The sequence below is a fragment of the Chiloscyllium plagiosum genome, unplaced genomic scaffold, assembly GCF_037043375.1.
Source record: "Chiloscyllium plagiosum isolate Xiang-an unplaced genomic scaffold, Cpla_swu_hap1 HiC_scaffold_37, whole genome shotgun sequence".
Taxonomy (NCBI): Eukaryota; Metazoa; Chordata; class Chondrichthyes; order Orectolobiformes; family Hemiscylliidae; genus Chiloscyllium; species Chiloscyllium plagiosum.
The window spans coordinates 28,452,871-28,474,406 of record NW_028270175.1 but is presented as its reverse complement, the minus strand read 5'-3'; the positions used below and the strand labels follow the sequence as shown (position 1 = coordinate 28,474,406).

At 40.7% G+C, this 21,536-nt stretch overlaps 2 protein-coding genes across 10 annotated transcripts in view; one reads left to right on the top strand and one right to left on the bottom strand.

Annotated features, from left to right (window-relative positions):
* Window positions 1–2,394: 2,394 nt before the first annotated feature.
* Window positions 2,395–11,562, bottom strand: LOC148139787 (uncharacterized). Of its 8 annotated transcripts, XR_015753475.1 has the most exons (5): window positions 11,162–11,546; window positions 10,617–10,801; window positions 10,087–10,182; window positions 8,822–8,968; window positions 2,395–3,899 (listed from the first exon to the last, which is right to left on the bottom strand). XR_015753475.1 is itself a non-coding variant. In XM_087980541.1 (4 exons), exons 1-3 carry the CDS (start codon window positions 11,545–11,547, stop codon window positions 8,870–8,872), a joined length of 567 nt encoding a protein of 188 aa, XP_087836667.1. In that variant the 5' UTR covers window positions 11,548–11,562; the 3' UTR covers window positions 2,395–3,933; window positions 8,822–8,869. The 8 variants fall into 8 exon arrangements, 4 of the variants coding, with proteins under 4 accessions (XP_087836667.1, XP_087836666.1, XP_087836669.1 ...); XR_015753474.1 differs by lacking the exon at window positions 10,617–10,801 and having other exon boundaries at window positions 11,162–11,541; XR_015753473.1 differs by lacking the exon at window positions 11,162–11,546 and having other exon boundaries at window positions 10,617–11,154.
* Window positions 11,395–21,536, top strand: part of prdm2a (PR domain containing 2, with ZNF domain a) — a 172,634-nt gene continuing 162,492 nt past the window's right edge. For both annotated transcript variants that reach the window (XM_043675655.2, XM_043675654.2), the window contains exon 1: window positions 11,395–11,532. The gene's annotated coding sequence lies outside the window, so the exon portion shown is untranslated. The remainder of the gene's footprint in view (window positions 11,533–21,536) is intronic.

Genomic DNA, 21,536 nt, shown 5'->3' with positions numbered 1-21,536 from the left:
ATAGGGGAACCATTTGGTGCTTGACGCAAGGGAATAAATTTGTGGTAAATACAGAAGAAACTTTTGATTCATGCAGGGAAGGTGAGTCAGATAGGAAAATACATGAAAATGAATCTTGTGACATTCAATGAAACTTCATAGCCCATTAAATACATGACATTAAAGTGAAATGTTAATCAGGGAAATGTTAAATGAGGACTTATCATGCTCAGTTCCCTATATGACCTATTGAACCTATAAAGACCTCTATCAAAGATAGATGGAGGTAATGTTTCCCATTTGTTATACTGTTGACAAACTATTTAAAAAAAAATATTTCCAGTATAATTTGGTATACAAGTACGTTGTGGTCCAAGGAAGAATTGATTATTTTTTTCTGAAAATATGTAAGTAGGTCTGGAAGTTTGAAAAAAATTCATTAACATTGGGAGATAAAGTGAATTGACATTTTCTTGTAGAAAGTTGTGATTGTCTCAGCTGTCTCAATTTGCTTTTGGTGTCATGATATGTGCAGAGTTTTCAAAGCAGATTATTATGTGGGGGTTGAACTAAAGCTTCTTCTGTGAGATGGAAGCTTTTAATTAAAAAGATTTATTTTTTCAGCTTTGTCTTATAGAACCAGGTAGAGGAAAGTTTCAAGGAAGTGCTACAAAACTGTAACAGCATTGACTAAACACAGTATAGTAGAGATGTGCACTTCATATGGAATGCCCTTTTTACTTGTGTTCATGTTGCCAAATGTTAAAGTAAAACCACAGGCCACATCAAAGAAAAATGTGTCTGACCAACTTGCCAAATTTGCTTTTATACCACCACCATTTGTACAGAGTTGTGACAAACCTCTGCACAGTTTAAAAAGAACAGTTTTATTATTTTCCCTTATTGTCTTCCTTTATTGGGGCAGCATGATGGCTTAGTAATTAGCACTGCTGCCTCACAGCGCCAGGGACCTGGGTTCGATTCTACACTCAGGAGACTATCTGTGCGTTCTCCACGTGTCTGAGTGGGATTCCTCTGGGGGTTTCCTTCCACAGTCTAAAGATGTGCAGGTTAGGTGAATTGGCCACGCTAAATTACCCATAATGTCCAAGTATATGCAGGCTAGAAGATTAGCCAGAAGGAATGTAGGGTTACAGGGGTGGGTCTAGGTGGAATGGTCTTCAGAGAGTCCATCTGGAATTAATGGGCCGAATGGTCTGCTTCCACAATGAAGGGATTCTGTGATTCCCCAACTCTCCATCCAGTGCAGTTAATACTTCAATAATATTGATACCTCAGTACTGCTTGTCAGGCCATACCTTGACTCAGTTCCCTGTTTGGTGGAAAGTAGCTAAGTTTGAAAAGGTGAAGAGAAGAATATGAAAACAAGATACTGGAAATCTGAAATATAAACAAAATAAAACTCCAAATACTCAGTAGATGTAATTGGCAATAACAGAATTATGATCAACAGATGCTGCCTGAAAATATTGAAGCAAAGGTGATAATTGAAATTGTTGAACTCAGTGTTGAATCCTGAACAAGGTAAATTGTCTAACAAAAAGATGAGGCGCTGTTCTGTGAGTTTATGTTCCTTGAGCTTCATAGTGACAGTAAAGGTGAGACAGACAGATCAGAATGAGGATATGAAAGAGAATTAAAATGAAAGGCAACCAGAAGCTGAATAACACAATTTGCAGACTGAACACAGGAGTTTGGCAAAGCAATTGTAAAGTTGCCCCATGAGAGAAGGGACCACAATATGAACAGTGAGTACTATATACTAAATTCATATGTACAAGTTATTCACTCTTCCATCTGGAATGTTTATCAGTCTAAGTTCTTTCTTTTATGTAAAAGCTTATAAAACACCTTATTAGAAAAATATCCCAACATTCTACAGCATTCTAGATTTATGTGGTATGGATGATAGTTTCTCATGGTCTCTGTGTTCTTCGAATGAACGCTGTTCCCTCTAAAATTCTCACTTTTCCCATTAGCAATGATAGACTGAAATCACTCTTTAGTGTCCCATTATCTTATCACCTTCAATTTTCTCAAATGCCCTTTCCAAGTGGATATTGTCACATGTGAAGTATGGCAATAAGTAGAAGATGTCTTCTAAGCTGAGAATAATCTAATTCCCACTCAATATTCACTGTATGGTTTTCTGCAGGGGTTATTCAATAGTGATCACAGGCAGAGATCATGGCTGGATTTTAACTTTTCCCAGCCCGACTGTGCTGAAACCAATTGTAACTAAAATTTACTAATAGTGTAGTCATGGGATCTAACCTGTACCTACATTGCTGGCATAATTTCACTCTAATCAGTGCACTCATCAACTCTGTTTACAATGGAAGTGGATGTTTGTTGTATTTTTAATTTTTCTATCAGAATCAAATAAGACAAAAGTAGTTTTGTTCTATATTTATTTTGAGTTTGATTAATTGTCACATGTACCGAGGTAGAGTGAAAAGTTTTGTTTTGTGTACTGTACAGGCAGATCATACCATTCAAAGTGTATCAAGGTCGCAAAACAGAATACAGAATACAGTGTTACAGTCACAGAGAAGGTGCAGAGATATCAACATTGACATTTGAGAGGTCCATTCAAAAGTCTGATAACAGTGGGGAAGAAATTGCTTTTGAATCTGGTTGTATTCAAACTTTTACATCTTCTGCCCGATGGAAGAGGGTGGAAAAGAGTATAATCAGACTGGGAGGAGTCTTTGATTATGTTAGTTGCTTTCCCGAGGCAGTGAGAAGTATAGATGGAGTCAATGGATGGAAGGCTGATTTGCATGATGGAGTGGGCTGTGTTCACCACTCTCTATAGTTTCTTGTGATCTTGGAAAGAGCAGTTGCCATACCACTCTGATGCATCCATAAAAATTGGTCAGTGTCTTTGTGGACATGCTAAATTTCCAGAGACTCCTGAGGAAGTTGAGGTCCTGACAGTCGCATGGCTGGGTGTGGACCAGGAGAAATTGTTGTTAATCATCAGTCCAGGAACTTGACGCTTGCGATCATCCCCACCTCAGCACCATTTATGCAGACGGGTGTGTGCCCTCCACTCTGCTTCTTGAAGTTATTGACCGGTTCCTTGATTTTGCTGACTTTGATGGAGAGCTTGTTTTTTTGACACCATGCCACTAAGCACTCACTCTCTTTCCTGTACTCTCGTTTTTTGAAAAGTGACCTACAATGGTGGTGTCATTAGTAAACTTGTAAATGCAGTTTGGATGGAATTTGGCCAGAGTTGTGAGTGTATAAGGAGTGTAGGAGGGAGCTGAGTATGCAACATTGCGGGGCACTAGTGTTGAGGATTATTGTGGAGGAGGTGTTGTCGGCGATTCTTACCAATTGCAGTCTGTGGGTCAGGAAATCGAAGATCCAGTTACAGCCGAGCATAGGTTTCGGAGTTTAGAGATGAATTTGTTTGGAATTATGGTGTTGAAAGCAGAACTGTAGTTGATAAGTAGGAGCCTGACATAGGTATCTTTGTTATGTAGATGTTCCAGGGATGAGTTGAGGGTCAGGTAGATGGCATCTGCCATCGACCTATTGCGATGGTAGGCAAATTGCAAAGGATCAAGGCAATTTGGTTGGCTGGAGTTGATGTCGACCACAATTAATCTCTTGAAGCACTTCATAATTATGGAGGTGAGAGCCATCGGGCGGAAGGCTGTGCTGCATGATTTTTCTTTGGCACCGAGATGATGGTCGTCTTCTTGAAGCAGGTGGGTATTTCAAATCATAGTAAGGAGAGTCAGCCAATACTCTCACTAGCTGGTCCATACAGAATCTGAGTGCTCAGCCGGGGACTCCATCTGGGCCATTTGCTTTCTGTGGATTCGCTCTCAAGAAGCACGATCTAGCACCTGTGGTGGGGTCTGTGGGTACAGGTGCATCCAAGGCTGTTGGGACAGGTGACATTGTTTCACTGACCTTCTGAATGATATAATGTTGGGCAATTTAACATTATCGTACACAACTGTTGAATTTTCCAAGACCAAATAAATCTAAGAAATTTTGTTTCCAGTGTTGTCAATACTCACAAGCTCGGTTATTGTTAAGATTTTGTTAACGATTGTGATTCATTGTAATTTAAACATAGATTTCCAGATGTTTTCATTTCTCATCTAAATTGCAAGCTTTAAATAAATAGCACTCAAAATTGATTTTTAAATAGATCTGTTCAAACAGCAAGACTTAAATGTATTCGCAGATATCCTTTTGAAATATAGTGATTGTTGCAAACAACAAAGACTGTGCAACTCTTTGGAATTCTGAACCTGAAAATAATGTGGATGCTTGGTACTTAAATATATTCAAGGCTGTAATTGATAGATGTTTAGAGTTTTAAGGGCACTAAGGGAACGGGGAGCAGGAGTAAGTCATTTGGCCCTTTGAGTCAAGATTAGAATGGTGCTGGAAAAGCACAGCAGGTCAGGCAGCATCCGAGGAGCAGGAGAACTGATGTTTCGGGCAGGAGCCCTTCATCAGGAATGAGGCCAGGGTGGAGAAATAAATTGGGAGGGGGGTGGGGCTGGAGAGAAGGTAGCTAAGAGTGCAATAGGTGGTTGGAGGTGGGGATAAAGGTGATAGGTCGGAAAGGAGGGTGGAGCGGATAGGTGGGAAGAAAGATTGACAGGTAGAACAGGACATGAGGATGGTGCTGAGCTGGCAAGTTGGAACTGGGGTAAGGGGGGGGGGGGGGGAGGGGGGGGGGGGAAAATGAGGAAACTGGTGGAGTCCACTTTGGTGTTCTGAGGCAGAAGATGAGGCATTCACCTCATCACCTCAGGAGATTTCCCACCCACAGCTTCCAACCGCATAGTTTGGGAACCCTGCACCGCCCAATTCTACCTCCTTCCCAAGATCCACAAGCCTGACCACCCCAGCTGACCCATTGTCTCAGCTACTTCTGCCCCACCGAACTCATCTCCACACATTTTCCGCCTCAGAACACTTCAACCCCAGGGCATCAATGTGGACTTCACCAGTTCTCATTTCCCCTCCCCCACTTTACCCCAGTTCCAGCCTGCCAGCTCAGCACAATCCACATGAGCTGTCCTACCTCCCAATCTTCCTTCCCACCCTCCTCTCTAAACTATCACCTTTATTGTTACTTCCAACCACCTACTGCACTCTTAGCTACCTTGTCCCCAGTCCCACCCCCCTCCCATTTATCTTTCCACTCCGGAGGCTCCCAGCCTCATTCCTGACGAAGGGCTCCTGCCCGAAATGTTGATTTTCCTGCTATTCGGATGCTGCCTGACCTGCTGTGCTTTTTCAGCACCACTCTAATTTTAACTTTGATCTCCAGCAATCCTCACTTTTGCCCATTTGACCCTATGAACCTGCTCTGTCCGCTGAATATTCTTGTTCGCAACCCACGACCCTCAATTTCTGTGTCTGTTGAAAATCTATCTATTTCAGCCTTGAATAACTATAATGACCACATCAATCTCAACCACCCTTTGGGGAACCAAATTCGACACAATGACCCTTAACTATTTGGGATTCAGGCAGGAAAGCAGAGTTGAGGTTCAGGATCAGCCGTGATCTTATTAAATGGTGGAGTACGTTTGAAGGGCCATCTAGCCTATCCTTGTCCCTATGTCTGTGTCATATAAGGAATGAAATACAGCAGCTTTTGCACACAGCAAAGGTCCTATAAAAGCAACATGATAATGATGAGGGGGTTTACCCAGACCGATAACTGGAATGAATTGGTTGTCTTATGAGGTACAACTGGACAGGCCGAGCTTGTTTTCACTACAGTTTAGAAGGGTGAGCAGCGGCTTTGATTCAAGTTCATGGAATATTTTATTGGCAGTAGATTAATTTGAATATTTTAAGGGAGGAGTTAGGCAAGGAAATCAAAGGTTATCTGGCATGGTAGCATACAAAATAGATTGCTCATGATTTTTCTGATTGGCACGGTTGGTTTGAAGAGCCAAATGGCTTATTTCTAGTTCTAATTTATATACTTGTATAATCGAACAGTTTTTATTATATTGATTAAGGAATCAATACTGGCTAGCATACTGGGTAGAACCTCCCTGGTTATTGGAGTTCTTTGAGCTGTGGAATCTTTTGTCTATATGAGAGGGCAGACAAGACCTTGCCTTAACCTATCATGTGGAAGATGGCCCCAATGATAATGCCAGGCTATATTTTGTGATCAAGTCTCTAGGGTGGGACTTGAATCTACTTTTCTAGCTCAGTGGTGGGAATGTTATCAACTGAGTCAAGGTGATAGTCTAGTACATAAATGATACTCCGTTTCAACTTAGTTATCTGGAATGAGTTCAAAAACATCTGCTTGGGACAGGCAAAGGAAATAAGGAAGTTCAGGGTCATGCTATTCATCTAGCAGGGAACTAGGATGCCCTCCAGTCAAAAGGCAATGGAAGGAAGTAGTTGAAGTTGTCAAAGGTAGGACCCTAGCCCTGGTGACCTGAAAGCAGCAGCACAAAGCTCACACTAGTCAGTGAATGTACCTTCATACATTATACTTAATTTAGAGTTTAATTTAGATAAATGTGTGGTAATGCATTTTGGGAAAGCAAATCTTAGCAGGTCTTATACACTTAATGGTAAGATCCTCAGGAGTGTTGCTGAACAAAGAGACCTTGGAATGCAGGTTCATAGTTTGCAGAAAGTGGAGTCACAGGTAGATAGGATAGTGAAGAAGGCATTTGGTATGCTTTCCTTTATTCGCCAGAGTATTGAGTACAGGAGTTGGGAGGTCATGTTGCAGCTGTACAGGACATTGGTTAGGCCAGTGTTGGAATACTGGGTGCAATTCTGGTTTCCTTCCTATCGGAAAGATGTTGTGAAACTTGAAAGGGTTCAGAAAGGATTTACAAGGATGTTTCCAGGGTTGGAGGATTTGAACTATAGGGAGAGGTTGAATAGGCTGGGGCTGTTTTCCCTGCAGCGTTGGAGGCTGAGGGCTGACATTATAGAGGTTTACAAAATTATGAGGGGCATGGATAGGATAAATAGGCAAAGTCTTTTCCCTGGGGTCGGGGAGTCCAGAACTAGAGGGCATATGTTTAGGGTGAGAGTGGAAAGATATAAAAGAGACTTAAGGGGCAACGTTTTCACGTAGAGGGTGCTACATGTATGGAATGAGCTGCCAGAGGAAGTGTTGGAGGATGGTACAATTGCAACAATTAAAAGGCATCTGGTTGGGTATATGAATAGGTGGGGTTTGGAGGGATATGGGCCAGGTGCTGGCAGTTGGGACTAGATTGGGTTGGGATATCTGGTCGGCATAGACAAGTTGGACCGAAGGGTCTGCTTCTGTACTGTACATCTCTATGACTCTAATTCAACAACTGCACCACTAGCCTTGGCAACTCTTCAATTCACCATAGGCCTATCATATATCTACCGACAATTTGTAGAAATCAGGACTCATAGCCAACATTCACATAATCTAATGAATCCTCATATCCTTTGCAATGCTGCACACTTCATATCCACACCTCAGTTCTTGCATGCACTACCAACTGGTCAATCAAGACAGCTGCAACCAAACTAATGCCACAACATTCACTGACCCACTTCCCCTTTTCATGCAGTACAAAGTGATCTAGATAGTAAGTAGTAATAGTGAGGTGATATGTGTGTTTGCAGGCCCTAACCTTGTGGAGGAGATGACGGTGGTCACCATTCTTTTTCTTTTATTCGTTCATGGAAGATAGCCAATGCTGCTCAGTTTTCCCATAATTGCACTGAAGATAGGGATAGTAAGTTACCTTTTTGAAATTGGGAGTATAGGTACACAGACAGTGCTTTTAGGAAGGGAATTCTGGATTTTGACCCAACTATAATCAAGGAACAGCAATATAGTTCCGAGCTAGGATGATGTATGACTTGGAGAGGACTTGAGGAAGCTGCATTCATCGAGGCAAGTGGACACTCACTCAATGTTGTCCAGACCATGCAAATGGGCATGGGCTACCTCAATATCTGAGAAGTCATGATTATTATTGAACAACACAGACATCAGTGAACTTCTCCACCTCTATCCTCATGATGTAGGGAAAGTCATTGATGAAACAGCTGAAGGTAGTTGGGCCTAGCATGCTACCTTGGGAAACTCCTGCAAAGAGGTCCTAGGATAAGGATGATTGGTCTCCAACAGCTACAACCATCTTTCTTTCGCTAGGTATGATTTCAACAAGTGAAAATCTGGAATTAAAAAGCTGACATTATTATTGGTAACCATGAAACTACCACATTGATTTTAAAACCCTCTTGTTTACAGAAGGAAGTCTGCTGTCCTGACTTTGTCTGTTAACTATATGACACCCAAACAGAGCAATATGGTTGACTCTTAATTGCCTTTCAGTGGTCTGTCAAACAACTGTCATATTCAAAAAGGTGAAAGGTAATTACTATGGCGTACAGTGTCCAGAGGCATTGGATATTTATTTTTGATAATCTACTGTGGAAAACAGAATATAAAGAATTAGAAATAACCTTTTTGATGAGGATTTTTAATTGGTTTGAGTGCTAGGAAAAATAAAGTAAGGTTAAAATGTTCTTGGATTGCAATGATGTGTAAAGTTTTGTTTCCTCAAAGAACTGTACTTTAAGTTAGGAGTCAAAATAAGTTATTGGATAGAAGCATAATTTACATGGGAACACTATGAAATTAAGTAGTAGATGGGATTCAATGTTGGTAGTCTGTGGTCAATAACATTAGATAGAAGAAATTCAATACAGGCATTCCTAATGGTGAGAGAATTGGGTCTGTGAATATTGACCAATGGTAATAAATGAATTATGAAATATTTCTAGTGGCATTTCTATGTACCTATTTCTCTTGTCCTCCTTGGCGATGGAGATCATTGGTTTGTGAAGTTCAGTTGGAGATGCCTTCGCAAGTTCCTGCAATGCAACTTGTAGATGATACACAATCCAGCAACTGTGGGCAGTATGAATGCTTAAACTGGTGAATGGGCTGCCAAACAAGCATATTGTTTTATTATAGGTGATGTTGAATGTTGTTTAAAATTGAATCAATTTAGGCAAGTAGACTATTCCATCATACCTATCTGTGCTTTGCCAATTATGGAAAGGTTTGGGGAGTCATAAAGTTAGTCACTCACAATATCACAGAGATTGATAGATGTTTGTTAGGTAAGGGTACCAATCCACTTCCAGAAAGACAGCAGAGCAGATGGTGTTAAAATACAATTCAAACAAATAGACTGGTGCTGCACCCTTAAGCAGCTGGTTAAAATGACTCTTGGTCCCATCTTATCTGTCTTCAAACTTAAGTGAATAGTTGGGTGAAATATGTTGCTTACAGAAAACCTAAAATAAACAGTGTATAAAAAGCATTTTCCTCATACACTGCAGCTACATAAATCTGTTGGAAGTAAACTTACCAGCATCACATGCTCTGCCTCTATTTCTTCAAATGTTTTATGACGAAATGGGCTTTTACCATGGATGTTTATCAAGTACCACACTCATTCACAGTTAAACATTATAAAAGAGACTCAAACTATTTTCCTGTCTGTCAAGGGTACTTCAGAGTTCATGCTTTGTCGTGTTTAACCAAAAATAAACAAATTCAGTTTAATAAATCTTGAATGCTTAAGAATCACTTTGATAGTTTTCTACTGTTAATACAGCATATACACAACAAGCCAAGATAGACAATGAATGGCCATCTTGCTACACATCATTAAATGTAACTGTACTCAATTTTGTCTAACAATTGCAGAGTAACACATTGACCTACTACATATCTAGTACCCTTTTTTCATTTAACTCACAATGTATTACTTTTGAAAGCCAATTAACTTCAAATAGGAAGTTTGTGCTTGGGAATTAAAGGTAAAACAAAATCTGTTAGTAATATTTCAAGCACAGAAAAGGCAACCATGTAGATAATTTTACAATTTTGTGAATTATGCATTTTAAATGCAATTATGTTAGGAACCTCATTTTCAATTCTATGCAATCAGTTACTGAGGAGGTAAAGTTGTAGGAATGGCTGTTAACATATTGAGCAGCTTTATTTCTCTTGTTCCTACTTATTTTACTGATAGCTAGTCACTCAGCATTTACCTGTTGAACCACAGTCACTCTCAATCCCATGACTGATATCCTTTGCCTGAAATGTAACCTCAATCTGCTGAGTTGTTCTTTTCTGAAGATGAAACACTGAGGAAATCAGGTGCAAATATTACTGTTATTTGAACGTGTAACAAGATAGATACCTGAAGTGTCTTGAACAGTGATGCTATCACAGCAATCACTCAGGAAGTAATAATAGCTTTAACAACTTGCAAGTTAACACTTTTTTTCCCACTCTTAAGGATTGTTGAAGTGACTGGGACCACCTAGGTTTTGTTTTTATTTTAGCCTACAATGCAGAAAGAATTTATCCATGTGTATAAATCTTTGAATCATACAAGAATACATTAACAATTTGTGCTTAGTACATCGTTTTATTTGTAATACATAAGATAAATCATGATCAAATGCATCGTTGCATAGCTAAGTGTGGCTGAGAATACACAAGTTCTTGCTCAATCATCTCAGCGACCTGACTAGTTAGCTAGGGACGGAGCTGAGGATGGTCTTTGACACATTACCTGGTTCTACAAAGTTGGTTGATCTCAGCTCTATCACCACCTAAAGGGATGTTACAATAGGCTTCAGTGCTGTTTGAAGTGACCAGGGCTGGAAAGGGAACCCATTCAGACGATGGCTCCCCGGTAGAATGTCCTATCAGCGCTCATCCGTAAAGAAGAGGGTCGGAGGGCGGAGATATCAGATCCTGAGCTCCAGCGAGGGCAGAAAGGGTTAACAGCAGATTTTTTAAAAAAGAGAGAGAAAGAATGAAAACACATACGGTTCTCCGGGCAGAATGTGAAAAAAGTTTGTCGGGTGGGTGAATCTGGAAGGAGTTTGTGGGCCGTGGGCTGGGATGGAGTTGATTGCCGGTGGAGGTGAGTGGCTGACCCGGGGCCGGGTCCTGATGGAGAGGAGGTATGTGTGTGTGAGAGAGGGGGGGAGAGTCCGCCAGGGCGCCGCTGCCGCCGCCACTACCACCGGTCCCGACGCCATCTTGCACGGGGCCGGAGCCGGAGCCGCTTTGCCGAGGAAGCGGCCGAGCACACCACAACCCGCCTCTTACCTCAGCTTTCTCACCGGCCTGGGCCACCGCTCGCCGTTAACTCCCGCCCCCACTCCCCAACCTTTCGGTCCTTTCGGCCCGCCTTCCCGGTATCTGTCACTCTTCGGAAGTGAAGTGTTTGTTTGTTTGTGAGTGAGATCCATCCATCCGTCCGTCCCTCTCCGCACGCCGGGAGTGACAGCGGCTCTCCAAGAGTGCATTCGAATCCAGTTTGGGGCTGATCTCACTCCCGGTTCTGGGTCGATCCGGCTCCGAGCTCGCGCCCGCCCCCAAAACAGAGTCAACTTTAACCCCGCGCGCCCAACGGTCTGGTGCTGATCCGGAGCAGAGTGTCCAAGCAGCCGCTCGGAGCCGTGGCCGCCTCCCAACAGGTAACACAGCATCATTGCACAATATTCGCGCAAGATGTACTTTTATTTTCCTTTTCTTCTAAACCTACACATCCCCTTTTGTCCTCCACTTCAAACAATGACTGCCCTCGGATTGATATTTCACATTATTTGTCAAATTTTTTTTTGACACCCCCACCCCCCCCCCCCCCCAAACGTTTTCCCACATAAAACTTGGTCCGATTTTTGAAAGTTGGAAACGTTGACTCTTCCCGTTTTCACAACGAAACAAATAAATCCGATCTGTTTCATCGACTTTTAATCGCGAGGAGGGCGGCCATAAAAAAAAGAATTCTTAAATTCCATTTCGACGGGGAGAAAATTATGTTTAGGAGGCGGGGTTGGGATTTAAATCGATTATTTTTATGTTGGTCTCTTCAGATTTCCAGTTTTGTTCGGTCGTTTATAATTGCATTGCGAATTTGCCCCAAATTAGGCATTTTATTTGGGTTAAGAGAGAAATAAACAAATTATGTATTGTCTGAACAAATGAATAATTCAGATGAGTGTTACAGAAACAAGAATTACACTTTTCTCGTTGTTATCTATATAATATTCATTTGTCACATTCAGGTGAATTATGGCTTGTTAAAGTTAAAATATAGTTTTAGTGCTTGTAAGCGGAAATTTGCTTTGAAATCTATTCAAAGCTTTTGTGAGAATAAGTGTTTGGATAATTTGCTTTCTAATCTGGAAGCTGATGGCTTGTTAAGTGCTAATAAAATATATTTATTTAGTACTGTGAATAAAAATAAGTTGCTATGATAAATATGGGTATTATAGCAAAAAAAATTGGAAACAATTTGTTTTGCACAATCCTGGTCTTAAAGATTTTTACAATTAGTGGTAGAAATCAGACCTCAGGAACAAGATAGTATTAGGCTTTGTTTGTGCTGATTGTTAATACGACTACTTGATATATAAAGGAGTACTCTAAATTTTATGCCATCTTTGAGTCTGGAGTCTTTAAGCAACTTCATAGTCATCAAGGAGCCATTGCTGTAAGTTAACCCCTGAGAAATCCAATAGAGAATTTAGACAAAATCAGTTGTAAAAATCAGTAATGGTTGAAGCAGTTAGTATAAATGCATTTAAGGGGAAGGGGGGAGAATGAAAGAATGAAGGTGAAGGGAATGGAGGGTTATTGTAATGGATTTAGTTTTTTAAAACTTGAATGGTACGTAATCATTAGTTAGGTTGAATGGCCACTTTCTGTGCTGTATATCCGACAGTGTGTAATATCAATAAACATCTGCAAATGCAAATTACTCAACAGCTAATGGATTATCCAGTATTCAATTATTTTCTGACTTCTACCCCATTTGTTTAAGAAATGGTTTGCAGTTGATTTATCTGGGTCCAAAATTCTATTTCAAAATTTGTTGTGAGTTTGTAGGTAATTTTGAGGAATGCTTTGAATTGGTTTTCTAAAAAAAAATTGAACTGATTGTTTAGCAAAAAAAGTTTAAAATATAATACTAGTTGAGAAATTCCTATCTTGTTGATTTGATAAGAAATGCCTATCTGACAAGTTTATCTTGCATTTTTATTGTGCACTTCATAGATTTGCCATTGTCACTTAATTGGATATATGACTTACTGGAATTACCTGGTGTATTTTTGGATGTGTTGTGTTTCAATTGCACATCTAAGTGGCTTATGTTAGCAGTATTTAATAGTTATGTTTCTACAAAATGTATGTTCTGCACCAGAAGAACATTAACTTGTAGGACAGCTACAATGATCACCTTGCGCTTGCCCTATGGAGGGGAAAAATCAAAAGGATATTGGGGACGTCAGATGTTTGGCACGGACAGACTCAATCTTGTCTTAGTCTTCGCTAACATTCCTTTTATTTTTGAAAAGCTTATCAGTCTTACTTAATATAGTCATGATTTGGAGGCTGGTGTTGGACTGGGGTGGATAAAGTTTAAAAACCACACAACACCAGGTTATGGTCCAACAGGTTTATTTGGAATCATTAGCTTTTGAAGCGCTGCTTCTTTTTCATGTGGTTGTGGAGCAGAATCAGAAGACACAGACTTTATAGCAACAGGATTGTAGTGTCATGGAATGTAATATTAAACAAATTTAGCTTAAGTCTTTTATCTTCTAGAATGACCATGTGAGTTTCTGTTCCTTCGTTTGTAAATCCCAGAACTTTTTAAAGCTACATTCTCAAGACAGCTTTTAACAATATGTCTTCTCAGCTCAGATAATGCATTAGGTATGAAGTTAAAGTCTGTCTGTATCCCAATATTAGGTAAGACTGATTCTATTTCTAAAGTGGAAATTACAGAATCTTGCATGGATTTATGCAGCTTTTGAGCAAAATTAAAATATAATTCTCCAAGTACAAATTCACCTCAACCACCTGATGAAGAAGCAGCGCTCCGAAAGCTAATGATTCCAAATAAACCTGTTGGACTATAACCTGATCTTGTGATTTTTAACTTACTTAATATATTCAGAATAGTAAACTGTATGGGTTATTGTAAGGTAACTGGTGTCCATGAAACCTTAAACCTTTCAGGAGAGGAAGAACGAAATTATCAAGGTAGTAGCAGGCAAATGTAAAAATGTAATAATGGGATTGGAAGCTGTTAGGTCAGCTTTTCCACAGGACAGTTAATCTAATCGCACTTGCACCTTCACTTGTTGCATTAGCCTATCAACAAATACCTTCCTTGTAATATCCCTGTTTTTGTAAGTCACAAAGAAAACTATTCTCTTTAAAGGTTGTGAAACATAAGGAGTTGTGTATAAATTGTGCAAGGAAAGCAGTTGATTTTTGGCAGCTCTTCCCACAAAATAATGGACTTGTGTCAAAGGGCCATTGTCTTCGAGACAATATTTGAAGTCCTTTAATCTGTATCTTTAAATATAACAGGAAAGTGTATTATACACTATTATTATCTTGGATCATGCCAGTGTTTTAACACATTTAAATCCATGTACTATTTAAAAACTCTCAAGCTAATATACTTTAATGCTGTGAGGTTACTCTTTATTCTCATTCTCTTGATTCACAACTTCAAGTTGTTCTTTTCATTACCACACTAGTACATTGAACTACTGATATCTAGTCCTCTCCTTAAGCATGACCCTGGCTTGGAAGGACAAATGTTATAAACTAAAGCTGTTTTCATGTGTTTAGCAGCTTTTAGTGACACTGACTCTGTGTGGGCCTTGCTCAGCTGTTGGCAACCCTTAAAGTAACCTTACAGTATTCTTTATGGGATTTGCCAAGAATTCCCTGTTAAACCAAGTCTTTCTAAGGCTGACTTTCAGTGAATCAAGTGTTTTCTTTAACATTTGGGATTATTAGCAGTGTAACATCTGTGCCTTAGAAGCTAGTACAGTTACCCTTGTTATGTAGTGAAACATGGCATCCACAGAACATAGTAAGAACCTACACCAATGAGATCAATGACCAGTTAACCTCAGAAAAACAGAATTGTTAGAGTGCGGGATGAGGTTATTTGGCATGAGAAAGTATTATGTCATGTTGCCTTTAATTTTTTTATAATCAGTTACTTTAAATCTATGCTCCCCTTGTTCTTGAACCCTTCACATATGTGAACAGTTTCTCTCTGTCTGCTGGGTCTGAACTCTGTTTTTGTTAAATAGAAACTGAAAGAAATGTGGATGCTGGAAATCAGATGCTGGCAGACCTGCTGAGCTTTTCCAGCAACTTCTGCCTCTGTTTTTTTTTGTTAGGCTAGGGACTAAGATAAACAGCTCTTCCTACAGTACCAAGGGAATTTTTATGATTTTTTTTATTTGAAAAAACAGATGGGGCCTCATGATGTATCACACAGTCCCTCTGTTCTAGTTTAGTCTAGATTATTTGTTCAAGGCCTGGAGTGGAACTTGAATCCAATCTTTTGACTCAAATGTCAGAATGCTACCGTTGATCCCAGCTAATGTAAGATTTATTTGACCATGCCCAGGTTTTTGTATTTGTAAGCTCAAGCCATAAAGTGGGATTGTATCCAGAGCTTAATGATTCCAAGCCCAGATTAGATTCCCTACAGTATGGAAACAGGCCCTTCAGTCCAACAAGTCCACATCAAACCTCTAGGTTTTCCTAATGAAGGGCTTTTGCTCAAAACATCGATTTTACTGCTCATCGGATGCTGCCTGAACTGCTGTGCTTTTCCAGCACCACTAATCCACACCAAACCTCTGAAGAGTCACCCACCCAGATCCATTCCCCGACCCTGCATTTACTAATGCACCTAACACTATGGGGCAATTTAGCATGGCCAATTCACCTGACCTGCACATCTTTGGATTGTGGGAAGAAACCAGAGCACCCAGAGGAAACCCATGCAGATGTGGAGAGAATGTGCAAACTCCACACAGATGGTCACCCAAGCATGGAATCGAACCTGGGTCCCTGGCGCTGTAAGGCTTGAGTGCTAACCACTGAGCCACCATGCCACCCTAACCAAACAGGTGGAAGAGGGAAAGCGTTGATGTGGTGTATATGATTTCATTAAGGTGTTTGATAAGGCTCCCCATGGTAGGCTATTGCACAAAATACAGTGGCATGGGATTAAGGGTGATTTATCGGTTTGGATCAGAAGTCAGAGATGAAAGAAGTCAGAGAGTGGTGGTTGATAGGAAATATTCTTCATCTTAGAGTTCAGTTACTAGTGATGTACCTCAAAGATCTGTTTTTGGTCCATTGTTGTTTGTCATTTATATAAATGACCTGGATGAGGGCATAGAAGGATGGGTTAGTAAATTTACGGATGACACTAAGGTTGGGAGAGTTGTGGATATTGACGATGGATGTTGTGGGTTACAGAGCGACAAAGATAAGCTGCAGAGCTGAGTTGAGAGGTGGCAAATGGAGTTTAATGCGGCAGAAGTTGAGGTGTTTCACTTTGGAAGGAGTAACAACAGGCATGCAGAGCACTGGGCTAATGGTATGATTCTTGGTAGTGTGGATGAGCAGAGGGATCTGTGTCCAGATACATAGATCCTTGAAAGTTGCCACCCAGGTTGATAGGGTTGTTAAGAAGGCATATAGTATATTAGCTTTTATTGGTAGAGGGATTGAGTTTTGGAACCATGACATAGATCATGCTGCAGCTGTACAAAACTCTGGTGCGTCCACGTTTTGGAGTATTGCGCACAGTTTTGGTCACCAAATTATGGGAAGGATGTGTAAGCTTTGGAAAGAGTTCAGAGGAGAATTACTAGGATGTTGCCTGGTATGGAAGGAAGGTCTTATAAGGAAAGGTTGAGGGACTTGAGGCTGTTTTTCGTGAGAAGAAGGTTGAGAGGTAACTTAATTGAGATATATAATCAGAGGGTTCGGTAGGCTGGACAGAGAGAGCCTTTTTCCTCAGATGGCAATTGCCAGCATGAGGGGACATAGCTTTATACTGAGGGGTAATAGATATAGGACAGATCTCTGAGATCTCAGAGTAGTAGGGGTGTGGAGCGCACTGCCTGTAACAGTAATAGATTTGCCAACTTTAGGGCACTTAAATGGTCATTGGATAGGCATATGGATGAGAATGGAATAGTGTAGATCAGACATACTTCAGATTGGTTCCACAGGTCAGCACAATTTCGAAGGCTGAAGGGCCTGTACTGCGCTGTTAGGTTTTATGTATTTGTGCCATAGCTGACCCTTTGACTGTGTCCATCAATTGTGTACATATTTCAGTCAGCCGATGCTAATTGATCTTGTTTAGTTTGGGGAGCTTATCTATCAATAAGGAAAAGCTTGAAAACCTTTTTAGTTTTATGAAATTCAAATGAGAGAAACAAGTGAGTATTGAGTGTGAATATAAATAGATTCTCTGAGCTTCGGTTAGATTGTCAAGCTCTGTAGAATATATGTAGTTTACAGTCTGTAATTTAAACACACCTGCATTAAAGTATAGAGTTTTTCTGTACCATGTGAAATGGAGCAATGTTTGGAAAAATATCTTTTTACACCAAGAGAGAGTGAGCTGGTGTAGAAAATTATGCTGTCTTAATTTTCTCATAGATGGAAGGAAGAATGACTAATCACCGGCCCATATCCCTCCAAACCCTTTCTATTCATATACCCATCTAAATGCCTCTTAAATGTCGCAATTGTACCAGCCTCCACCACATCGTCTGGCAGCTCATTCCATGTACCACCCTCTGCATGAAAAAGTTGCCCCTTAGGTCTCTTTTATATCTTTCCCCTCTCGCCCTAAAACCATGCCTTCTAGTTCTGGACTCCCTGACACCAGGGAAAAGACTTTGTCTATTTATCCTATCCATGCCCTTCATAATTTTGTAAACCTCTCTAAGGTCACCCCTCAACCTCTGACGCTCCAGGGAAAACAGCCCCAGCCTGTTCACCCTCTCCCTGTAGCTCAGATCCTCCAACCCTGGCAACATCCTTGTAAAACTTTTCTGAACCCTTTCAAGTTTCACAACATCTTTCCGTTGGGAAGGAGACCAGAATTGCACGCAATATTCAGACAGTGGCCTAATCAATGTCCTGTATAGCTGCAACATGGAGTTGGGAGGTCTCCTGTACTCAATACTCTGACCAATAAAGGAAAGCATACCAAACGCCTTCTTCACTATCCTATCTACCTGCGACTCCACTTTCAAGGAGCTATGAATCTGCACTTCAAGGTCTCTTTGTTCAGCAACACTCCCTAGGACCTTACCATTAAGTGTATAAGTCCTGCTAAGATTTGCTTTCCCAAAATGCAGCACCTCGCATTTATCTGAATTAAACTCTATCTGCCACTTCTCAGCCCATTGGCCCATCTGGTCCAGCTCCTGTTGTAATCTGAGGTAACCCTCTTCGCTGTCCACTACACCTCCAATTTTGGTGTCATCTGCAAACTTACTAACTGTACCTCTTATGCTCACATCCAAATCATTTATGTAAATGACAAAAAGTAGAGGGCCCAGCACCGATCCTTGTGGCACTCCACTGGTCACAGGCCTCCAGTCTGAAAAATAACCCTCCACCACCACTCTCTGTCTTCCAACTTTGAGCCAGTTTTGTGTCCAAATGGCTAGTTCTCATTGTATTCCATGAGATCTAACCTTGCTAATCAGTCTCCCATGGGGGACCTTGTCGAACGCCTTACTGAAGTCCATATAGATCACATCTACTGCTCTGCCCTCATCAATCTTCTTTGTTACTTCTTCAAAAAATTCAATCAAGTTTGTGAGACATGATTTCCCACGCACAAAGCCATGTTGACTATCCCTAATCAGTCCGTGCCTTTCCAAATACACGTACATCCTGTCCCTCAGGATTCCCTCCAACAACTTGCCCACCACCGAGGTCATGCTCACCGGTCTATAATTCCCTGGCTTGTCTTTACCGCTCTTCTTAAAAAGTGGCACCATGTTTGCCAACCTCCAGTCTTCCGGCATCTCACCTATGACTATCGATGATACAAGTATCTCAGCAAGAGGCCCAGCAATCACTTCTCTAGCTTCCCTGTACACCTGATCAGGTCCTGGGGATTTACCTTTAACCATTTCAAGACACCCAGCACCTCCTCCTCTGTAATCTGGATATTTTGCAAGATGTCACCATCTATTTCCCTACAGTCCAAATCTTCCATATCCTTTTCCACAGTAAATACTGATGCAAAATATTCATTTAGTATCTCCCCCATTTTCTGTGGCTCCACACAAAGGCCACCTTGCTGATTTTTGAGGGGCCCTATTCTCTCCCTAGTTACCCTTTTGTCCTTAAAAGATTTGTAAAACCTCTTTGGATTCTCCTAAATTCTATTTGCCAAAGCTATCTCATGTCCCTGTTTTGCCCTCCTGATTTCCCTCTTAAGTATACTTCTACTTTCTTGATACTATTCTAAGGATTCACTCGATCTATCCTGTCTATACCTGACATATGCTTCCTTCTTTTTCTTAACCAAACCCTCAATTTCTTTAGTCATTCAGCATTCCCTATAGCTACCAGCCTTCCCTTTCACCCTGACAGGAATATACTTTCTCTGGATTCTTGTTATCTCATTTCTGAAGGCTTCCCATTTTCCAGCTGTCCCTTTACCTGTGAACATCTGCCTCCAATCAGCTTTCGAAAGTTCTTGCCTAATACCGTCAAAATTGGCCTTTCTCCAATTTAGAACTTCAACTTTTCGATCTGGTCTCTCCTTTTCCATCAATATTTTAAAACGAATAGAATTGTGGTTGCTGGCCCCAAAGTGCTCTCTCACTGACACCTCAATCACCTGCCCTGCCTTATTTCCCAAGAGTATGTCAAGTTTTGCACCTTCTCTAGTAGGTACATCCACATACTGAATCAGAAAATTGTCTTGTACACACTTAAGAAATTCCTCTCCATCTAAACCTTTAACACTATGGCAGTCCCAGTCGATGTTTGGAAAGTTAAAATCCCCTACCATAACTACCCTATTATTCTTACAGATAGCTGAGATCTCCTTACAAGTTTGTTTCTCAATTTCCCTCTGACTACTGGGGGGTCTACAATACAATCCCAATAAGGAGGTGATCCCTTTCTTATTTCTCAGTTCCACCCAAATAACTTGCCTGGATGTATTTCCAGGAATCTCCTCCCTCAGCACAGCTGTAATGCTATCTCTTATCAAAAATGCCACTCCCTCTCCTCTCTTGCCTCCTTTTCTATCCTTCCTGTAGCATTTGTATCCTGTTGGTACTAATTAACAAATATTTCAATGAAGCATTGACCATGGTCTACTGTTACAGGAGAAAAATGAAGACCAGCTTCGCATCAATGTATGACGTTTCATTTGAGAAAGTGATGTTTGACCAAACCCTATGTCAAATTTCCCTTAACTGCAGCCATTTCAAGTACATGAAGAAACTTAATTGCCATATGATAAAATATTATTCAAGGTTACAGGCCAAGTAGTAGAATGTGGAATTAGTGCAGATAGGTTGGTGCAGATTTGATGGGCTGAAGGGTCTTTTCTGTGCTCTGTAATCCTTTCATACTTCGGAAATAAAAGTTGTAATGTGAAGTAGAGAATTTTTGTAAAGATAAGTGGCTGAAAAATATCGGTTAAAAATTGGAAGTATAGTGAACTGTAAAGAAGGTGATCTCAGTTCAAAAAGGATCTTGTCACCCATTGCACCATCTGATCAAGTGGCAAATGGAGTTTAATTTAGATAAATGTGAAGTGCTGCATTATGGAAAGGCAAATCAGGACAGGACTTAATGGAAACATCTTGGGGAATGTGGCTGAACAAAGAGACCTTAGAGTACATGTTTATAATTCCATGAAAGTGGAGTTACAGATAGATAAGATAGTGAAGAAAGTGTTTGGTATGCTTGCCTTTATTTTGGTCAGTGAATTGAGTATAGGAGTTGGGAGGTCATGTTGCAGAATGTTGGTTAGGCCACTATTGGAATATGGTGGGCAATTCCCCTAGTACAGGAAGGATGTTGTGAAATCTGAAAGGGTTCAGAATAGATTTACAAGGATTTTGCCAGGATTGGAGGGTTTGAGCTATAGAGAAAGGCTGAATAGGCTGGGGCTATTTTCCTTGGAGCATCAGAGGCTGAGAGGTGACCTTTATAGAGGCTTATAAAATCGTGAAGGGCATGGATAGGGTGAATTGCCAAGGTCTTTTCCTTGGGGTGGGGGAGTACATAACCAGTGGACGTAGGTTGAAGATGAGGGAGGAAAGATTTAAAATAGACCTAAGGACAACGTTTTCATTGCAGAGGGTACTGCATGTATGGAGTGAGCTGCCAGAGGAAGTGGTGGAGGATGGTATAACTGCAACATTTAAAAAGCATCTGGATGGATATATCATTAGAAAGGATTAGAGGGATATGGGCCAAATGCTGGCAAATGGGACTAGATTAATTTAGGATATCTGGTCCTCATGAACGAGTTAGAACGAAGAGTTTGTTTCAGTGTTGTATACCTCTATGACTGTATAATTATGATAGTGAAACCATGGGGAAACTTGAAACGAAGAAGGATTGTTTCTTGTTTTTCCAGGAG